The sequence below is a fragment of the Grammomys surdaster genome, unplaced genomic scaffold (assembly GCF_004785775.1).
Source record: "Grammomys surdaster isolate TR1022 unplaced genomic scaffold, NIH_TR_1.0 252, whole genome shotgun sequence".
NCBI classification, from domain to species: Eukaryota; Metazoa; Chordata; class Mammalia; order Rodentia; family Muridae; genus Grammomys; species Grammomys surdaster.
Window position 1 is genome coordinate 678238 of NW_021604693.1, and position 18848 is coordinate 697085.

Below are 18848 nucleotides of genomic sequence, written 5' to 3' on the forward strand. Positions count from 1 at the left end.
ATGTGTGTGTGTGTGTGTGTGTGTGTGTGTGTGTGTGTGTGTGTGTGTGTGTGTGTGTGTAGTCCTGGAGAGTTTCTCTTCTTCTTTCATTAGCATGAACCTGTTATATGCCTGATGTGAGTCACACTGAAGGGTCACATGCCTTCCTGAGGTCACCACAGGCCTGGGAATGTCTGACAGAGTAACTTTGTGTGTGTGTAGTCCTGGAGAGTTTCTCTTCTTCTTTCATTAGCATGAACCTGTTATATGCCTGATGTGAGTCACACTGAAGGGTCACATGCCTTCCTGAGGTCACCACAGGCCTGGGAATGTCTGACAGAGTAACTTTGCTGGAGTAAACTCCTAGAAAGGACTAGGAAGCCTGTTAGGTGAAATATATGGTAAACATTGTTCAGCTCTTCTGGGATTTGAGGAAGAGACACCACAGTGAACATACACCTTTCCTAAAGGAAGTTCTCAGGGATTTGGAAGTGTCCTCTCACCTGTCATCATCAGCTCCAGTGTGTCACTGCGCTGTGACCACCCACCGAAGTTGTAACAGTAACAGCGATATTGCCCTGCATTATGCTTTCCCATGGATGCAATGAAGAACATGGCCTTGTTACCAGGCTCCTTTGGAGTTTTTCTGAGCCAGGAAAATGGGTTTCCTTCTTTATACAGGAAATATGTGTTGGTTTCCATGGTTCCCTCACACCAAATAGTAACAGAATTCCCTGACTGGATCACAGAACCTGGCTCAGACCACAAGGTGGGTTTCTGGAGGTTCCCTGAAAGGAAATAGGTGAGTAAGATAGGTGAGACTTTGCTCAGTTTTACAGTAAAGATAAACTATACTGTGCTGACTCTTGATTTTACTCCTGAATAGCCAAAGAACTGGTAATGTCATGGCAAGACCCATCACTCACCTGAACATCCCAGGTATCATTCTCATTATCCCATACCCCTCCACACAAACAAAATTTACTGAATGATAACAATCACAGTCTTCATACTGTGTCTACTGGCTCAGGAGCAATGGGTCCTCAGACACATTGCATACTAGGGCCTACACTGGGAACCTGTGTCAAGTGCAATGTTATTTCACAGAGACTCTCCAGCTCCCTCACCTGAGACGAGGAACTCCAATGGGTCACTGGCTTCTGACCACATCTGAGGATTATCTGTATAATAGCCATAGCATCTGAATCTCCAAATTGGTGTAGAAGTTATTGGACCCACTTGGAACCAGGCTAGAGACATCATAGAGTATGGGTATTGTAAGCCATAGGATCTGTAGATTTTCTGATCATCGTTTCTTAAAATGAACCAGTTAAATATCTGATTTGAGGTACATGAGATGTTCACAAACACTCCTAAGTTTACAACAGGACTTTGTAGGACAGAAATGGTGGGTTTTTTGTAGACTCCTAGGAAAGATATATATGAAGTATTAAACCAGCATAAACAAACAATGTTGTCCTCCATAGCTGGCCTGTGGTAAGAGGTTCTGTTAGATCAGTATTTCCTTGACAATAACAACTGGATCTGAACTCCTGAGAGCACTCTTACCTGTAACCACCAGCTCCAGGGTGTCACTGGGTTCTGACCACCCAGCAGAGGTGTAAGAGTAACAGGAATATCGCCCTGCATTCAGATGTGTCACAGATGGGATGGTGAGTTTTGCTTTATTGTGGTCCATTTGGAACTGTCTGTCCCAGAATTCTAGGCTTCCCTCTCTATGTAGCATATATGTTTGGGTTTTGCGGTCCCCCTTACACCAGATGGTCACAGGGCTCCCTGAGGTTATCATGGAACCTGGATGAGCCCAGAGTACAGGTTTGGGAAGGGGCCCTGTAAGGAAGTAGAACATGAGGTATGTCTGTCAGGAAAGTTGCTCAAAGAAGGTCACACTTGCAAATGACACTTAAGCTGATCTACAATAGCACAGGGACATAGAATGCCTCCACATTTCCCAAAACTCTTGGGTTCGACTGTTATTATCAACCCTGATTGCTGGACATTACATCCAGCTGTATCACACATTGGGTTCAGTATCCCTGGCTCTCAATCATCCATTACACATCACATCCTTCTCTGGAATCCTGTATCAGATGTGAGATCATTCGAGGGAAAGCAATGGCTTCCTTACCTGAGACCAGGAGTTCTAAATGGTTACTGGGCTTTGACCACATCTGGGAGTTACTCAAGTAATATCCATAGCATCTGAACCTCCACCTTTGGATGGAGGTCACAGGACCCACTGTGAAAAGGGCTCTCCATAGTGTAGGGTATGTTTGCCATGAGGGCACCACAGTGGAGAATTTCTCATCTTCCTTCAGTAGAATAAACATATCATATGTAACTTGTGATGCACACTGAAGGGTCACATTTCCCCCTGAAGTCACAACATAGCTGGGAAGGGCAGACAGTGTGACTTCGCCCTGGATAACCCCTAAGAGAGATAAGAAAGCCTGTTAAGTGAACTCACATGGGAAGCATTGTTACCCTCTTCTCAGATTTAAGAAAGGGAGTCCCCAATGATCTTCTTCCTTGAAGACGATCCTGCAGTATAGGTAAAGTCTTCTAACCTGTCACCACCAGTTCCATGATGTCACTTTGTAGAAACATGTTAGTTGGGCTTTTACAGGAACACCAGTATTGACCTGCATGATTCCATTGAATCGGTGAGATAGAGAACTTGGCTTTGTTTTCAGTTTCTAGAAGTGTTGTTGGTATCAGGTAATCTTGACTTCCTTCTTTGTGGAGACGGTATTCTTTGGCATCTAAGGATCCTTCACAGAAGATGGTCACCTGTTGCCCAACAGTTACCACATTGCTTGGCACCACCTTGATTGTGGGTTTAGAGAAGGCCCCTGAAAATATCAGCAGCTGTGTTCAAGGATATATCCTTCAGATACCAGTGGTCAGACCAAGTATGTTTCAGGCATCCCCAGCATCAGCCCATACCTACTGTTCTCGATCTTCTTCTTTCAGGGGTGACCTGTAGTCCCTATCAAATATGTTTAATATGGAACAGCTAAGAAGACACTCACCTGACAGTACTGGGTTCCCAGATTCCAGGATCAATCCTGAAAGAGAGATACGATACCTGTGAGTGTTTGCACTGGAACCTGACCATGTCTTCCACTTTCAGATGACTTCTGAGCTGATGAGACATCCTGATGTGCCACAGAATGGTTGTGAGGTAGATTTCCTCTCAGACAAGAATTCTCCCTCTCAATCTTTACATCTCACCAAGATACAGCAGGGCTGTGAGAGTGGGGGTCATGGCATCTTCTAGTTGCTACAAGTTTGCAGAGTTTATCTTCTTGCCAAATGAACAGACAGGAAGTGTATAGCCTACACAGGCTGATTTCTGCTTTGTGTCATGAGGCTGTCATATTATCAGGCTCTGAGGAAGAGGAACTCATCTGGAGAATCTGGCTATTTTTTTCACAGATCTGTAGTGGGTTGGACTGTGGAATATGTGGTTTCTGACTCCGTGGTTCTTTAGTTTTGTTTTCTGAGATAGAACCACTTGAATCTCATACAGTTCTAAAACTCATCCTATTCCCTCAGATGCCTCAATGCTGGCACTAGAATACAAATCTGATTATGATCCCTTCATGCACAACATCTCGAGTGCACCCATCCATATCTGCCTGAATGGTCCCGGTCAAAGGAGCTAGGATCTAACACAAAATAAACCTGGTTGTTTCCTGAGTCTACACCTTCACCTATGAAAGCTCAGAGCTGGATGATCTTTTTCTCTCAGACCATCTTCTTAGTTATTATTCATTCCTTCGACCAGACCAAACCCTTGAGATGCTTTGGGGATATTATATGAACTTTTCCTGGGGATATATAAACAATGTCTACTCACAAGATAAGACAGCAGTGACAGAAAACTTCATTTCTGTCAAGACTCTGCACAAATACAGCTGGTGAACCAATGGGTTATATTAGGGTTCATTAGAAATGTGTGATCAACTTTTCAGGTTTTCTGATTTTTTTGAGACAGAGTCTTACTATATAGCTCAGGTCGGCCTGACTCTCACTATGTAGACCAAAATACCTTGAACTCAGAAAGGTATACCAACCAGAACAATATGCCCCACTGTACAAAGAAACATTGCCAATGTTCAGTGTTTATATCACTGCAAAAAAAAAAAAAAAAAAAAAAGCTTTACTCTTCATATGTTATCTGGCTACTATTCCATAGGGAGAGCAATGGCTCATAAGTCTCTACACCATGAAGGAATACACATGGGACCAACCTTGTGTAGGTCATCTGTGTGTCATCACAGTTACTTAGACATCAAAGGGCAAAAGTCATGCCATGCCTGGAGCCCAGTGTCCTACAGCATGGGAAGATGCAGGTTGAAGTTTCAGGGAGGATGCATAGTAGAAGAGACACTCTGATTTTTCAGTTGTCATTGTTGAACACAGAGGAAACTTGAAGAGATACATAGAAGGAAATATGTATGTACATGAGTCTTAATTTGACTCCACTCTGTTGAAAAATCTGCTATAGATTCATTGTCCTTTTTCTAGCCAGGTATGTCATTTCTGTAGGGATAATCTTTTCAATGCCCTTACCTCTTTGGTATTCCTATTTTATTGTTCAGAATTCTTCTGAGTTTGTGAAGGGTAATTTTGAGTTAATGCTTATACATGCCCAAATACCCATTCTAGCTTAAACATTGTTAGTATCTTAACTATGATCCTCAGCATCATCCTGATTGTCTGCTAGCAGTCTTGTTTTTCACCACGGTTATGGGTTCAGAATCCTTGTGACTATGAGTTGCACAGGATTCATTAACTTTCTGACTTTTTAGAACACAGTTGGGGTACAAGAGGGTTTTAGTCATGTAAATGTTACAAGTAAATGGACTCTGTCTGCTCACATACAGATGATTCATACATTAAGTCTGAATTGTAAAGAGCAGCAAAATTATGGGCTGAAAAACAGAACTGAAAATTAAACTTTCCAAATGTGGAATGATCTGGGTTCAAGAAAAGAAGGCTAACACTGTGTAGTCCCTGGACATGTCATGAAGGATCACTTCAGGGAGACTACCTCCACCATGTTGGGTGAGATAGGGTCAGAGCTCCTTCTTAGTATGTGCTAAGTAAGTACATGCCCTGTGCTCTTTTTGCAGATGGGTATTGTGATAGTTCATCTTACTGTCTGCCATCCACAATGACACTAAAATCGACTACTTCCTACTTTCACCCACTGGCATCTGTATCATGTGTAGATATCAGGTTTAGGTTAGAAGTCACACTGTATCCATTCCATGAAACCCATACAGATAATTCAAGTCTTTATCCCCCTCTCAAAGTGGACTGATTGGCAACAGAAATGTTGATCTCAGGCTATGTTCTCCCCTTCTGTATGTATCAGTTCACTTTCTGTAACGTAGTATTGACCCTCTGTCATTATAAAGAAATCTGTTTTTTGCATTTGGTCTTTTGGCTATTATGTGACAGAAGGAATTTCTTTTCTCGGCCAATCTATTTGAAGTTCTGTAGGCCTCTTGTATGTTTATGGGCATCACTTTCTTTAGATTAGGGAATTTTTTTTCTATAATTTTGCTGAAGATGTTTACTGGCCCTTTAAGTTGGGAATCTTTACTCTCTTCTATATCTATTATCCTTAGGTTTGGTCTTATTGTGTCCTTGATTTCCTGGATGTTTTGGGTTAGGAGCTTTTTGTATTTTGCATTTTCTTTGACTGTTGTGTCAATTTTTTCCTACGGTATCTTCTGAACCTGATATTCTCCCATGCCATTTACATGTCATTATATATTTGAAGATTGGCATTAGGGTTATGTGTCTCTATAGAAATTATCAACCATACATGGTTTTGGAAAAGAATAGAAGACTATATTCTTTGTTCAAACAAGATCAGAAATGAAATATTTTTGCTATGAATTTTTGTGATTCCTATGTAGAGGATATCTTATTTATTATCTAGCATCTTTGTTTGTAATATAGACAAATTCAAAGCATTTATTAAAAATATTACAATTTTGATTTTGTAATGAAAATATACAGTATACATTTCAATATGAAACTAAAGAAATGTTTAGAGATATGCTTCAAATTTATGACAAACCATTTTACCTGAAAGAAATAAAAATAACTTCAAAAAATGAAAAAAAAAACTGGTGACATTAGCTGATAATTTTCAAAGATGTAAGTCTAACCTCCAGCAACCACACCTGTGAATTCTCTGGTAAGGATGCTGTTTGCTGTGACACTGGATGCTAGTGAAAAGAAATAGCTGACCTAATGAGAGTTGGTCCCTCTCCTGCTGGCCTGAATTATGGTTTAGTTGCTTGTTATTTTGTTCTTTTAACTTCCTCATTGCTAGACAAAACATCACCTCCTCCTCCTCAACACTCTGTATCTAAATGTCATCATTTCTCCTTCCTCAATCTTTCTCTCCTGGCCACAGCTCTTTATCTGACACTGCAGTTTTTTCCTCAATGTTCCAGGCACTCATGCTCACTGCAGGAATGTCACTATCTTCCATTTAAGACAGAAGAGTAACACTTAGCACTATACCACCTCAAGCAAGGCATAATCTCCTTGCTCTTTCTCTTGGTGTAGGATGATGTTAATGTCTTTACTTGTAGGGTGACTATGGAAACCCAAAATTCTGATGACATGGTTAAGTTTAGAAACCTGGGTCCAAATCCTCATAGTAAAAATTAATCCATAGAGTGGGTGAACAAAAACTAGTGATCAATGCAAAAGCTGTATATAAATCTGCTATTTTATAATCTAATACAAGCAGAATTTTAAAGAGTTTTAATAAAGGCACCCTGCATTGACAGATAACCCCCAGCAGCAACAGGTTATTAAATGGAAGTTTCAGAGCCATGAGTGGGACACTACCCTGAGTTGTTATAATTATCCCCACAAAAACTATTTTTGATCTCCTATCAAATACCACCCCATGCTGAAAATACCACACATTTTGAATGTAAAACATGAAGAAATCAAACTGAAAATGAGCTGACATTTTCCTTTTCAAAGCTTCATAATCTCAAATACATTGTGTAGGCTGTTAAGAAAGGAAAGACATCTATGGTCCAACCTAACCCTATATCTTATAATGTCTACGTGCAAGGCATCTACCTACTTGCACATTAGTAGCATGATCTTTAAGGGAAGAGTTAATTGCTTTTTTATCATATACAATGTCTGTTTCAAAGGAGAGCATTATAATGTACATTGGGTCAAAAATTCAGTGCTGGAAATGGGAGCCTACATAATTTTCCTCTAAGAGTCTCTGCCCAGCAGTGAATGGAAGCATTTGCAGAGACCCACAAGTAAACATTAGATGGAGCTTGGGAAGTCTTGTGGAAGAGTTGATGGAAGGATTAATGGACCCAAAAGGCACAGGAACTCTACAGGAAGACCAGCAAATTCAACTAACCTGGACCCTTGAGGGTTCCCAGAGAGTGATCCACCAACAAAAGAGCAAGCATGGGCTGGAACTTGGCTCCACAGACTGCACATATGTAGCAGATGGGCAGCTTAGTCTTCATGTTGATTCCCCAACAGCTAGAGTGAGGCTGTCCCTGAATCTGCTGTCTGCCTTTGGATCCCATTCCCCTAACAGGGGAGACTTGGCTGGCCTTAGGGAGAGAGGACATGCCTAGTCCTGCAGTAACTTGATATGCCTGGGGTGATACCCAAAAAGGGGTTGAGAGTGTTCACATTGACTTTAACAAAGCAGCTGAGGAGAAGGGAAGGGGAAAAATGTGGGGAGGATCTGTTTAACTGAGTACTGGGAGAAGAGGGGGGCTGATATTTGGATGTGAAGTTAATTAATTAATTAATTAATTAAAATGAAAAAGAGAGATCACCAGCTTGTCTGCTCCTCTGAAGTCAACACAGTCTGAAGGGCTCTCAGGAGGTCCGCTTCACTCACAGCAACCAGTAAGGGACCCTCCCAAATAGCCACAGCCACTGGACATCCCAAAGAGCCCAGTCATCTCTGGACTCATTTCCCAAAGCCCCCATCCCCCGAATTCCACTCCCTTTCTAGCTTGTACCTTCTGCTAGGGCAGTTCACCAGCTTGTCTGCTCCTCTGAAGACACCACAGTCTGAAGGCCTCCAAGGAGTTCCACCACACTCAGGGCAACTGAGCAACTGAGCCAAAAATCTGAAAGCCTCCTGGAGTTCTGCTGCACACAGGGCAACAGAACCCATAGTCTGAAGAACTCCCAGGAGAACAGCTACACACAGGACAACAGCTTGACTGCTCTTCTGAAAACCCAAGAGTCTGAAGGCCTCCCAGAAAATCTGCTGCAGCCAGGGTCACAGGCATACCAAGAGATCTGCAGCAACCCAGGAACACAAGAGGCAGACACCAGACAGAGACAGCCAAACCAGCTAACACTAGGGATGGCCAGGAGATGCCAATATAGTTTGGCATCATCAGAACCCAGTTCTCCCACCACAGCAAGCCCTGGATACACCAACAAATCTGAATACCAGAAAATTGATCTAAAATCCTATCTCATGAAGATAATAGTCTTTTAAGGAGAATATAAATAACTCACTGAAAGAGATACAGGAAAAAGAAGGTAAGCAAGTAGAAGGTCTAACAGAGGAAACAAATTCCTTAAAGAAATACAGGAAAATACAATCAAACAGGTGAAGGAATTGAACAAAGTGGTCCAAGGCCTAAAAGTAAAAGCAGAAACAATAAAGAAAACACAAATGGAGGTAAATCTGGAAATGGAAAACATAGGAAAGAGGTTAGAAATTACAGACATAAGCATCACCAACAGAATACAAGAGAAAGAAGAGGGAATCTAAGGTGTAGATGATAACGTAGAAGAGATTGAAACAACTATCAAAGAAAATACAAAACATAAAAAAAAATTCCTGCCCAAAACATCCAGGAAATCTGGAACACAACGAAATGACCAAATCTAAGAATAATAGGAATAGAAGAGAAGGAAGAATCTCAGCACAAAGAACCTGGAAAAGGGCTTCAACAAAATTATAGAAGAAAATTTTCTCCAATCTAAAGAAAGAGGTGGCCATAAATGTACAAGAAGCCTATAGAACACCAAATAGATTGAACCAGAAAAGAAAATCTTTTCATCACTAAAAAATTAAATGCAGAGAACAAAGAAAGAACTTTGAAAGCTGCAAGGGAAAAAGGCCAGGTAACATAGAAAGGTAGACCTATCAGAATTACACCAGACTTCTCAACAGAGACACCAAAAGCCAGAAGAACCTGAGCAAAGGTCATATAGACCTTAAGAGAACATAAATGCCAGCCCAGGATACTATATCCAGAAAAGCCCTCAATCAACATAGATAGAGAAACCAAAATCCAAGAGAAAACCAAATTCAAACGATATCTATCTAACAATCCAGCCTTACAGAGGATTCTAGAAGAAAAACTCCAACACAAGGAGGGTACCTATACCAAAGAAGAAGAAAGATATTAATCATATCAAAAGAAAGCCAGAAAGAGAATCACATACACATAATGCCACCTACAACAACAAACATAACCAGAACTAAAAATCACGTCTTTAATGTCTCTGAATGTTAATAGACTCAATTCCCCTATATAAAGACATAAGCTAATAGATTGGATATGCAAATAGGATCCAGCATTCTGCTGCATACAAGAAATAAACCTCAATAACAAAGACAGGCACTACCTCCAAGTAAAAGGCTAGAAACAACATCTCCAAGCAAATGGTCCCAAGAAACAAGATGGAGATACCCTCCTAATAGCCAATAAAGTAGATTTTCCTTTTATTTATTGGTTATTTCATTTATTTACACTTCAAATGTTATCCCCCTTCCCAATTTCCCCTCCCCAAACACTCTATCCCATCCTCTCGACCTTGTTTTTGTGAGGGACCTCACCCGCCCACCCATGCACTCCCTCTTCACCACCCTGGCATTCCCCTACACTCAGGCATCAAGTCTTCACAGGACCAAAGACCTCCCTGCCTTTGATGACAGATAAGGCAATCCTCTGCTACATATGCAACAGAAACCATGGGTCCCCCCATGTGTACTCTTTGGTTGGTGGTTTAGTCCCTGGGAGCTTTGGGGTTCTGATTGGTTAATAGAGTTGTTCTTCCTATAGGGTTTCAAACCCCTTCAGTTCCTTCAGTCCTTACCCTAACTCATACACTGGGGGCTGATGGTTGGCTGCAAGCATCCTCCTCTGTATTGGTCAGGCTCTGGCTGAGCCTCTCAGGGGACAACCATACCAGGCTCCTGTCAGCAAGTGGTTCATGGCATCAGCAATAGTGTCTGGGTTTGGTATCTGCAGATGGGATGAATCCCTAGGTGGGGCAGTCTCTGGATGGCCTTTCCTTCTGTCTCTGCTCCACTCTTTGTTCCTGCATTTCCTTTAGACAGGAACATATTTCTGTGTTAAAATATTTGATATGAGTGGGTGGCCCCATCCCTCAACTGGGGGCCATGCTTATCATCTGGATATGGTCTCTACAAGTCCTATCTCCTCTCTGTTGGGTATTTCAGCTAATGTCATTCCAGTTGGGTTCTGGGAGCCTCTTGCTTTACTGGCATCTGGGACTTTCTAGTGGCTACTTCCAGTTCATGATCCCCTACTGCAACACAACCCCTTTCAATTTCCTGACACTCTGTACTTCTACCCTGTCTCCTCCCACACCCAGTCCTGCCCTCCATTTTGCCTTCCCCTCATCTCTCCCTTCCAAATCCCTTTCTCTCACCAACTCCGTGATTATTTTGTTCCCCCTTCTAAGTAGGACTAAAGCATCCACATTTTGGTATTTCTTCTTCAATGAGCTTCATATGATCTGTGAGTTATATTGTGGGTATTATGAGCCCTTTTCCTAATATTCACTTGTCAGTGAATACATGGCGTGTGTATTCTTTTGTGACTGGGTGGCCTTACTCAGGATGATATTTTCTAGTTCTATGCATTTGCCTAAAAATTTAATGAAGTCATTGTGTTTAATAGCTGAATAGTATTCCATTGTATAAATGTACCACATTTGCTGTATTCATTCCTCTGTTGAAGGACAGAGGTTCTTTACAGTTTCTGGCTATTATAAATATGGCTGCTATGAACATAGTAGAGCATGTCTCCTTATTACATGTTGGAGCATCTTCTGGGTATATGCCTAGGAGTGGTATAGCTAGGTCCTCAAGTAATAGTACATCCAATTTAATAAGGAACTGCCAGACTGATTTCCACAGTAGTTGTACCAACTTGCAATCCCAGCAGCAATGGAGGAGTGTTCCTCTTTCTCCATATCCTGACCAGCATCTACTGTTACCTGAGATTTTTATCTTAGCCATCTGACTGTTGTAAGGTGAAATCTCAGGAGTGTTTTGATTTGCAATTACCTGATGACTAAGGATATTGAACATTTCTTTAGGTGTTTCTCCGCCATTTGAAATTTTTCAGTTGAGAATTCTTTGTTTAGCTCTGTACCCCATTTCTTGATAGAGTTATTTGATTTATTGGAGTCTAACTTCTTGACTTCCTTGTATATACTGGATTTTAGCCCTCTATCAGATGAAAGATAAGTAAAATAAATCTTTTCCCACTCTGTAGGTTGCTATTTTGTCCTGATTTCATTGTCCTTTGCCTTAGAGAAGCTTTGAAATTTTCTGAGATCCCCTTTGTCTATAGTTGATCTTTTAGCCATTGGTTTTCTGTTCAGGAAAATTTCTCCTGTTCCTATGTATTCGATGTTCTTTCCCACTTTCTCTGCTACTAGATTCAGTGTATCTGGTTTTATGTATAGGTCCTTGATCCCCTTGGACTTGATAGTTATACAAGGAAATAAGAATGGATCAATTTGAAATCTTCTACATACCTACTGACACTTGAGAAAGCAGTATTGTTGAATATGTTGTCTTTTATTCAGTAGATGGTTTTGTCTCCTTTGTCAAACATCAGGTAGCCATAGGTATGTGCCTTTAATTCTGGGTCTTTTCAATTCTATTGCCTTGATCTACTTGTTTCAGTACCAATACCATGATGTTTTTATCACTATTGCTTTGTAGTATAGCATGAGGTCAGGGATTGTGATGCTCCAAAAAGTTCTCTTATTGAGAATACTTTTAGCTATCCTGGGTTTTTGTTATTCCAAATGAATTTGAGAATTATTCTTTCTATCACTATGAAGAATTAAGTTGGAATTTTGATGGGAATTGCATTAGAATCTGTAGATTGCTTTTGGTAAGATGGCCATTTTATGATGGTAATCTTGTCCATCCATGACCAATGGAGCTCTTTCCATCTTCTGAGGTCTTCTTCAATTTCTTACTCCAGGAACTTGAAGTTCTTGTCATACAAATCTTTTACTTGCTTGGTTAGAGTTACAGAAAGATATTTTATATTACTTGTGAATATTCTAAAGGGTGTCATTTCCCTAATTTCTTTCCATGCTCATTTAACCTTTGAGTAGAAGAAGGCTACTGACTTGTTTGAGTTAATTTTGTATCCAGACACTTTGTTGAAGTTATTTATCACCTATAGGACTTCTCTGGTGGAATTTTTGGGGTCACTTAAGTATACTATCATATCATCTGCAAATAGTGATATTTTGACTTCTTCCTTTCAAAATTGTGTCCCTTTGATCTCCTTTTGTTGTCTAACTGCTCTGACCAGAACTTTAAGTACTTTATCGAATAGATAGGGAGAGAGTGGGCAGCATTGTCTTGTCCTTAATTTTAGTAAGATTCCATCAAGTTTCTCTCCATTTAGTTTGGGACTGGCTATTAGTTTGCTGCATATTGCTTTCATTACATTGAGGTATGGGCCTTGAATTCCTGAACTTTCCAAGACTTTTCACATGAAGAGGTATTGTATTTTGTCAAATGATTTTTAAACATCTAATTAGATGATCATAGCCTTTCAACGAAAGGTAGCGAGTGAGATTCATCAGAGGAAAAATACACCAAGATCAACTCTTAATTCTGAACATTTATGCCCCAAATGCAAGGGCAACTACATTCATAAAAGAAATGTTACTGAAGCTCAAATCACACTTTGAACCCCACACAATAATAGTGGGAGACTTCAACACCTCACTGACACTAATGGACAGGTAATTGAAACAGAAACTAAACAGAGACACAGTAAAAATAATAGAGGTTATGTACTTAATGGATTTAACAGGTATTTACAGAACATTTCACCCTAAAACAGAAGAATATGCTTTTTTCTCAGCAACTCATGGTGCCTTCTCTAAAATTGACTTTATAATCAGTCACAAAACAAACCTTAATTGATACAAGAAGATTGTAATAATCCCATGCATCCTATCAGATCACCACAGACTAAAGGTGGTCTTTAATAACAATAACAACAGCAGAACACTCACATACACATGGAACCTGAACAGCTGAAGTATAACTTGGAGAGAGAGGAAATAAATAAATCAAAGACTTCCTGGAATTCAATGAAAATGATGGCACAGCATGCCCCAACTTATGGAACACTATGAAAGTAGTTGTAAGAAGAAAAATCACAGCACTTAGTGCCCTAGTAAAGAAATTGCAGAGATCCTACTCTAGCAACCTGACAGCACACCTGAGAGCTCTAGATCAAAACAAAGCAAACCATCCAAGAGGAGTAGAGGGCATGAAATAGTCAAACACTAAGCTGAAATCAACCAAAGAGAAACAAAGAGAATGATACAAAGAATCAACAAAACCAAAAGATTTTTTTTTTCAGAAAATCAGCAAAATATATAAACTCCTAGCCAAACTAACTAAAGGGCACAGAGACAGTATCAAAATTAAGAAAATCAGAAATTAAAAGTGAGACATAACAACAGAAGAGAAGAAATTAAAAAAATAATCAGATCCTACTTCAAAAGCCTATACTCAACAGAACTGGAATATCTAGATGAAATGGATGATTTTTCTAGAGAGATAAAACATATCAAAGTTATATCATAAGCAGGTAAACTATCTAAATAAGCCCGTATCCTAAAAAAGGCCTGGGCCAGACTTCTTTAGTCCAGAATTCTACCAGACCCTCAAAGAAGAACTAATACCAACACTCCTCAAACTATTCTATAAAATAGAAACAGAAGGAACATTACTTAATTCATTCTATGAAGCCACAATTACACTGATACCTAAATCACACAAGGACCCAACAAAAAAGAGAACTTCAGAACACTTTCACTTATGAATATTGATGCAAAAATACTCAATAAAATTCTCCCAAACCTAATCCAAGAACACACCAAGACCATCATTCATCACGAGCAAGTAGGCTTCATCCAAGAATGTAAGGTTGGTTTAATATATGAAGATCCATTAAAGTAATCCACTATATAAACAAACTCAAAGAAAAAGATCACCTGATCATCTCATTAGATGCGGAAAAAGCCTTTAACAAAATACATTACCCCTCCATGTTAAAAGTATTAGTGAGATCATGAATTCAAGGCCCATACCTAAACATAATAAAAGCAATATACAGCAAACCAACAACCAATATCAAATTAAATGGAGAGATACTTGAAGCAATACCACTAAAACCAGGAACAAGACACTCCCCATATCTACTCAATATAGTAATCAAAATTCTAGCTACAGCAAATAAGACAGCAAAGGGAGATCAAGTGATACAAATTGGTGAGGAAGAAGACAAGGTATCACTGTTTGCAGATGGTATGATGGTATATAAAAATAACCCCAAAAATTCCACCAGAGAACTTCTACAGCTGATAAAAACATTCATCAAGGTGACTGGATATAAAATTAACTCAAATAAACCTGTAGACTTCCTTTATACAACCGATTAATTGGCAGAGAAAGAAATTCGAGAAACAACACCCTCCAAAATAGGCACAAGTAATATAAAATATCTTGGGATAACTGTTAACCAACCAAGTGGAAGATCTGTATGACAAGAACTTCTAGTCTCTCAAGAAAGAAATTGAAGAAGGCCTCAGAAAATGGAGATATCTCCTATGCTCATGAATTGGTAGAATTACATAATAAAAAATGGTCATTTGACCAAAAGCAATCTACAGATTGAGCACAATCCCCATCAAAACTCCAACAAAGTTCTTCAAAGACATGGAAAGAGCAATTCTGAAATTCATCTGGAAAAACAAAAACAAAGAAAAGCAGAAACAATTCTTCTCTCTTATTATTTTTTAAATCCCTTCTTAAGGTCCAGTCTTCATCTACCTCCTGGTCTGCCCATCCCTCCCCAACCATTCCCCATACCATACCTACCCTACCTGTCTCCAAGAGAATGTCCCCACTCCCCACCCCCATGCCACCAGACATCCCCACTCCCTGCAGTTTCAAGTATTTTAAGGATTAGGTGCATCTTCTCTCACTGAAGCCAGACCACGCAGTTTTTTGCTGTATATGTGTTGGAGGACTTGGACCAGCTAATGTATTCTGCCTGATTGGTGGCTCAGTGTCTGAGAGCTCTTGGGGGTGCAGGTCAGTTGAGATTCCTGGTCTTCCCATGGGGCCACCCTCCTCCTCAACCTCTTCCAGCTTTTCCCCAATTCAACCACAGAGGTCCCCAGCTCCTGTCCATTGCTTGGGTGCTAGTATCTGCATCTGACTCTTTCAGCTGCTTGTTGGGCCTCTCAGAGGGCAACCATGCAAAGCTCCTGTCTGCAAGCACACCACACCATCAGTAACAGTGTCAGGTTATGGGGCCTCCCCTTGAGCTGGATCCCAATTTGGGCCTGTCACTGTACCTCCTTTCCCTTGGTCTTTTCTCCATTTTTGTCCCTGAAGTTCCTTCAGACAGGAACAATTCTGAGTCTGAACTTTTGACTATAGAATGGCAACCCCATCCCTCCACTTGATGTCCTGTCTCTTCACTAGATGTGTACTCTACAAATTCCCCTTTACAAGGGTACACTGTAGAACACTTCACCCACACTCTCTTTGACTCCTGAGAGTCTCTCACCTACCAGGTCTCTGGTACATTCTAGAGGATACCCCCACCTCCTACTTACTGAGGTTGCCTGTTTCCATTCCTTCTGCTGGCCCTTGGGGCTTCAGTCGTGTCCCCCCAATCCTCGCCTGATAATGTTATCCTCTTCCCCTCCATACCCTATGTCCCACCCAGGCCCTTCCCTGCCTCTGACTCATGATTGCTTTCTTCTCCCTCCTAAGTGAGATTGAGGCATCCTCACTTGGACACTTTGGCTTGTTAATCTTCTTGAGTTCTGTGGATTTTGTCCTGGGTATTCTGTACCCTTTTGGCTAATATCCACTTATTGGTGAGTACATACCATGCATGTCCTTTTTGGTCTGAGTTACCTCACTCAGGGTGATATTTTCTAGGTCCATCCATTTGCCTGTAAAACTCATCATGTCCTTGTTCTTAGTAGCTGAGAAATATTCCATTGTATAAATGAACCACGTTTTCTGTATTCATTCTTCTGTTGTGAGACACCTGGGTTGTTTCCAGATTCTGGCTATCACAAATAAGCCCACTATGAAGATAGTGGAACAAGTGTCCCTGTGGTGCATGATGGGGCATCTTTTGGGTATATGCCCAAGAGTGGTGTAGCTGGATCTTCAGGTAGATCTATTTCCAATTTTACGAGGAACCTCCATATTGATTTCCAGAGTGGCTGTACCAGTTTGCAATCCCACCAGCAATGTAGAAGTATTCCTCTTTCTCCACATCCTTGACAATATGTGCTGTCACCTGAGGTTTTGATCTTAACCACTCTGATTGGTGTAAAATGGAATCTCAGGGGTGTGTTGATTTGCCTTTCCATGATCACTAAGGATCACTTTGAACATTTCTTAAGTGCGTCTCACCCATTCCATATTCCTCTGCTGAGAATTCTATGTTTAGCACTATAACCCATTTTTTGATTGGGTTGTTTGGGTTTTTTTGTGGTTAGCTTCTTGAATTCTTCATATATTTTGGATATTAGCCCTCTATTGGATGTGGGGTTAATGAAGATTTTTTCCCCAATCTGTAGGTTGCTAATTATCCTATTGATTATGTCCTTTGACTTACAGAAGCATTCCAGTTTTTTGAGGTCCCATTTGTTGATTCTTGATCTTAGAGCCTGAGCCATTGGATTTCTTATTAGGAAATTTCCCCCTGTGCCAATGAGTTTCAGATGTTTTCCCACCTTCTCTTCTATTACATTCAGTGTATCTGGTTTTATGTTGAGGTCCTTGATCCACTTGGACTTGAGGTTTGTGCAAGGTGACAAATATGTATTATTATCATTTTTCTACATACAAACTGCCAGTTAGACCAGCACAATTTATTGAAAATGCTTTCTTTTTCTATTGTGTATTTTTGACTTCTTTCTCAAAGATTAAGTGTCTATAAGTGTGTGGTTTTCTTCCTGTGGTGTTGTCATCCCACAAACAAAAACTATGACCCGGAATTGTTCCTGTCTGAAAGAATTGCAGAAACAAAAGTTGAAAAGAGACTGAAGAAAAGGACATCCAATGACAGGCCCAAATTGGGATCCAGCTCAAGGGGAGGCCCCCCACAACCTGACACTAATACTGATGGTGTGGTGTGCTTGTGGACAGGAGCTTAGCATGGTTGCCCTCTGAGAGGTCCAACAAGCAGATGAAAGTATCAGAAGTAGATACTTACACCCAACCAATGGCAAAAGCTGGGGACCCCTGTAATTGAATTGGGGAAAAGCTGGAAGAGGCTGAGGAGAAGGGTGGCCCCATAAGGAGACCAGCAGTCTCAGCTGACCTGGACCCCCTTGTTGTGGGTAACATTTAAAACGACATGGCCCAATCTGGCTTGTTGCTATAGGGTCATCATTTTCCCGACTAGGCAAGGCCAGGGGCTAAAAGCTCTCACTACTGCTTGGCTCTGACTGGCCAGAAGCACCAGCCCTGACACCCATGAGACTTCATTGTGGTGGCTAGATCAGCCAATCCACCATGTTGTCTCCACAAAGCTTGACTGAAACCCAGACAATACCCGCCATCCATGTGGTACCTGGAAGAAATGAGACTCTAAAGCTTAATTACTATCTAAAAGCTTTATATATTTAGAAATGCTCAGTTAACAAGATGTCCACACAATTATACTTATCAACCCAATTAACTATCCTAGATATAAGTTGTTACCCAGGACTGCTTTCCATACATCCATGCTTCTCCATGGCTGCTACATCCCTCCTCTCCTCTTTGCTCCTCTTCTCCCTTCTCCTCTACCTCTCCTTACTCCTCCCACATTAGATCCTACAAAATTACCAAGTTTATTGTAAAATATAGTAAGGGAAATATTCTGCTATATGCCCGAGATCTCTCAGACACTGAGCCACCAACCAGGCAGCATTCACTAGCTGGTCCAAGACCACCAAGATATATACAGCAAAAGATGGCCTGGTCTGGCCTCAGTGAGAGAAGATGCACTTAACTCTTGAGAGGCTTGAGGTCCCACTGAGTGGGAATATCTGGTGGATAGTGATGGGGTGTGGGACTGCATAAGGGTATCCTGGTTCATGGTTGGGCATGGGCCTAGAACCCTGAGACTCTAAGTGAGAACCGGCAGGAGTTCGGCCACATCCCCAGAACCCAGGGTCCTGACACACAGTCTCGTCTCCATAGACCTACATTGTTCAGTCATGTAGGCCATTACAGCCCCTCCCAAAGTGCACAGGTAGAGGGTGTGACTAGAGGTCTCAGGCCCTAGGGATTTTACATACTAATGAAGGCCAGAGGGCAGAGCAAATTAAGCATGCTTCCCCAGAACCTCCCCCTTCCTCCCTCCCTATTTAACTCGGGACTGCCCTGAGTTTTACAGGGGGCATACTTCCAGATCCATCCACCATCCACCATGACAATAAACCCTTTTGGAACCAAGGACTTCCTTGTG

The 18848-nt window shown here is 40.9% G+C and overlaps 1 protein-coding gene across 1 annotated transcript in view; it reads right to left on the reverse strand.

The window, feature by feature from the left end:
- The window catches only part of LOC114627357 (leukocyte immunoglobulin-like receptor subfamily B member 3), a 38049-nt gene that overhangs the window by 6848 nt on the left and 12353 nt on the right, over nucleotides 1-18848 (reverse strand). Inside the window, exons 7-12 of the mRNA XM_028775107.1 lie at nucleotides 3033-3068; nucleotides 2568-2852; nucleotides 2129-2431; nucleotides 1549-1830; nucleotides 1107-1406; nucleotides 483-767 (exon numbers count right to left, since the gene is read on the reverse strand). Coding sequence (XP_028630940.1) covers nucleotides 483-767; nucleotides 1107-1406; nucleotides 1549-1830; nucleotides 2129-2431; nucleotides 2568-2852; nucleotides 3033-3068 — 1491 coding nt within the window. The remainder of the gene's footprint in view (nucleotides 1-482; nucleotides 768-1106; nucleotides 1407-1548; nucleotides 1831-2128; nucleotides 2432-2567; nucleotides 2853-3032; nucleotides 3069-18848) is intronic.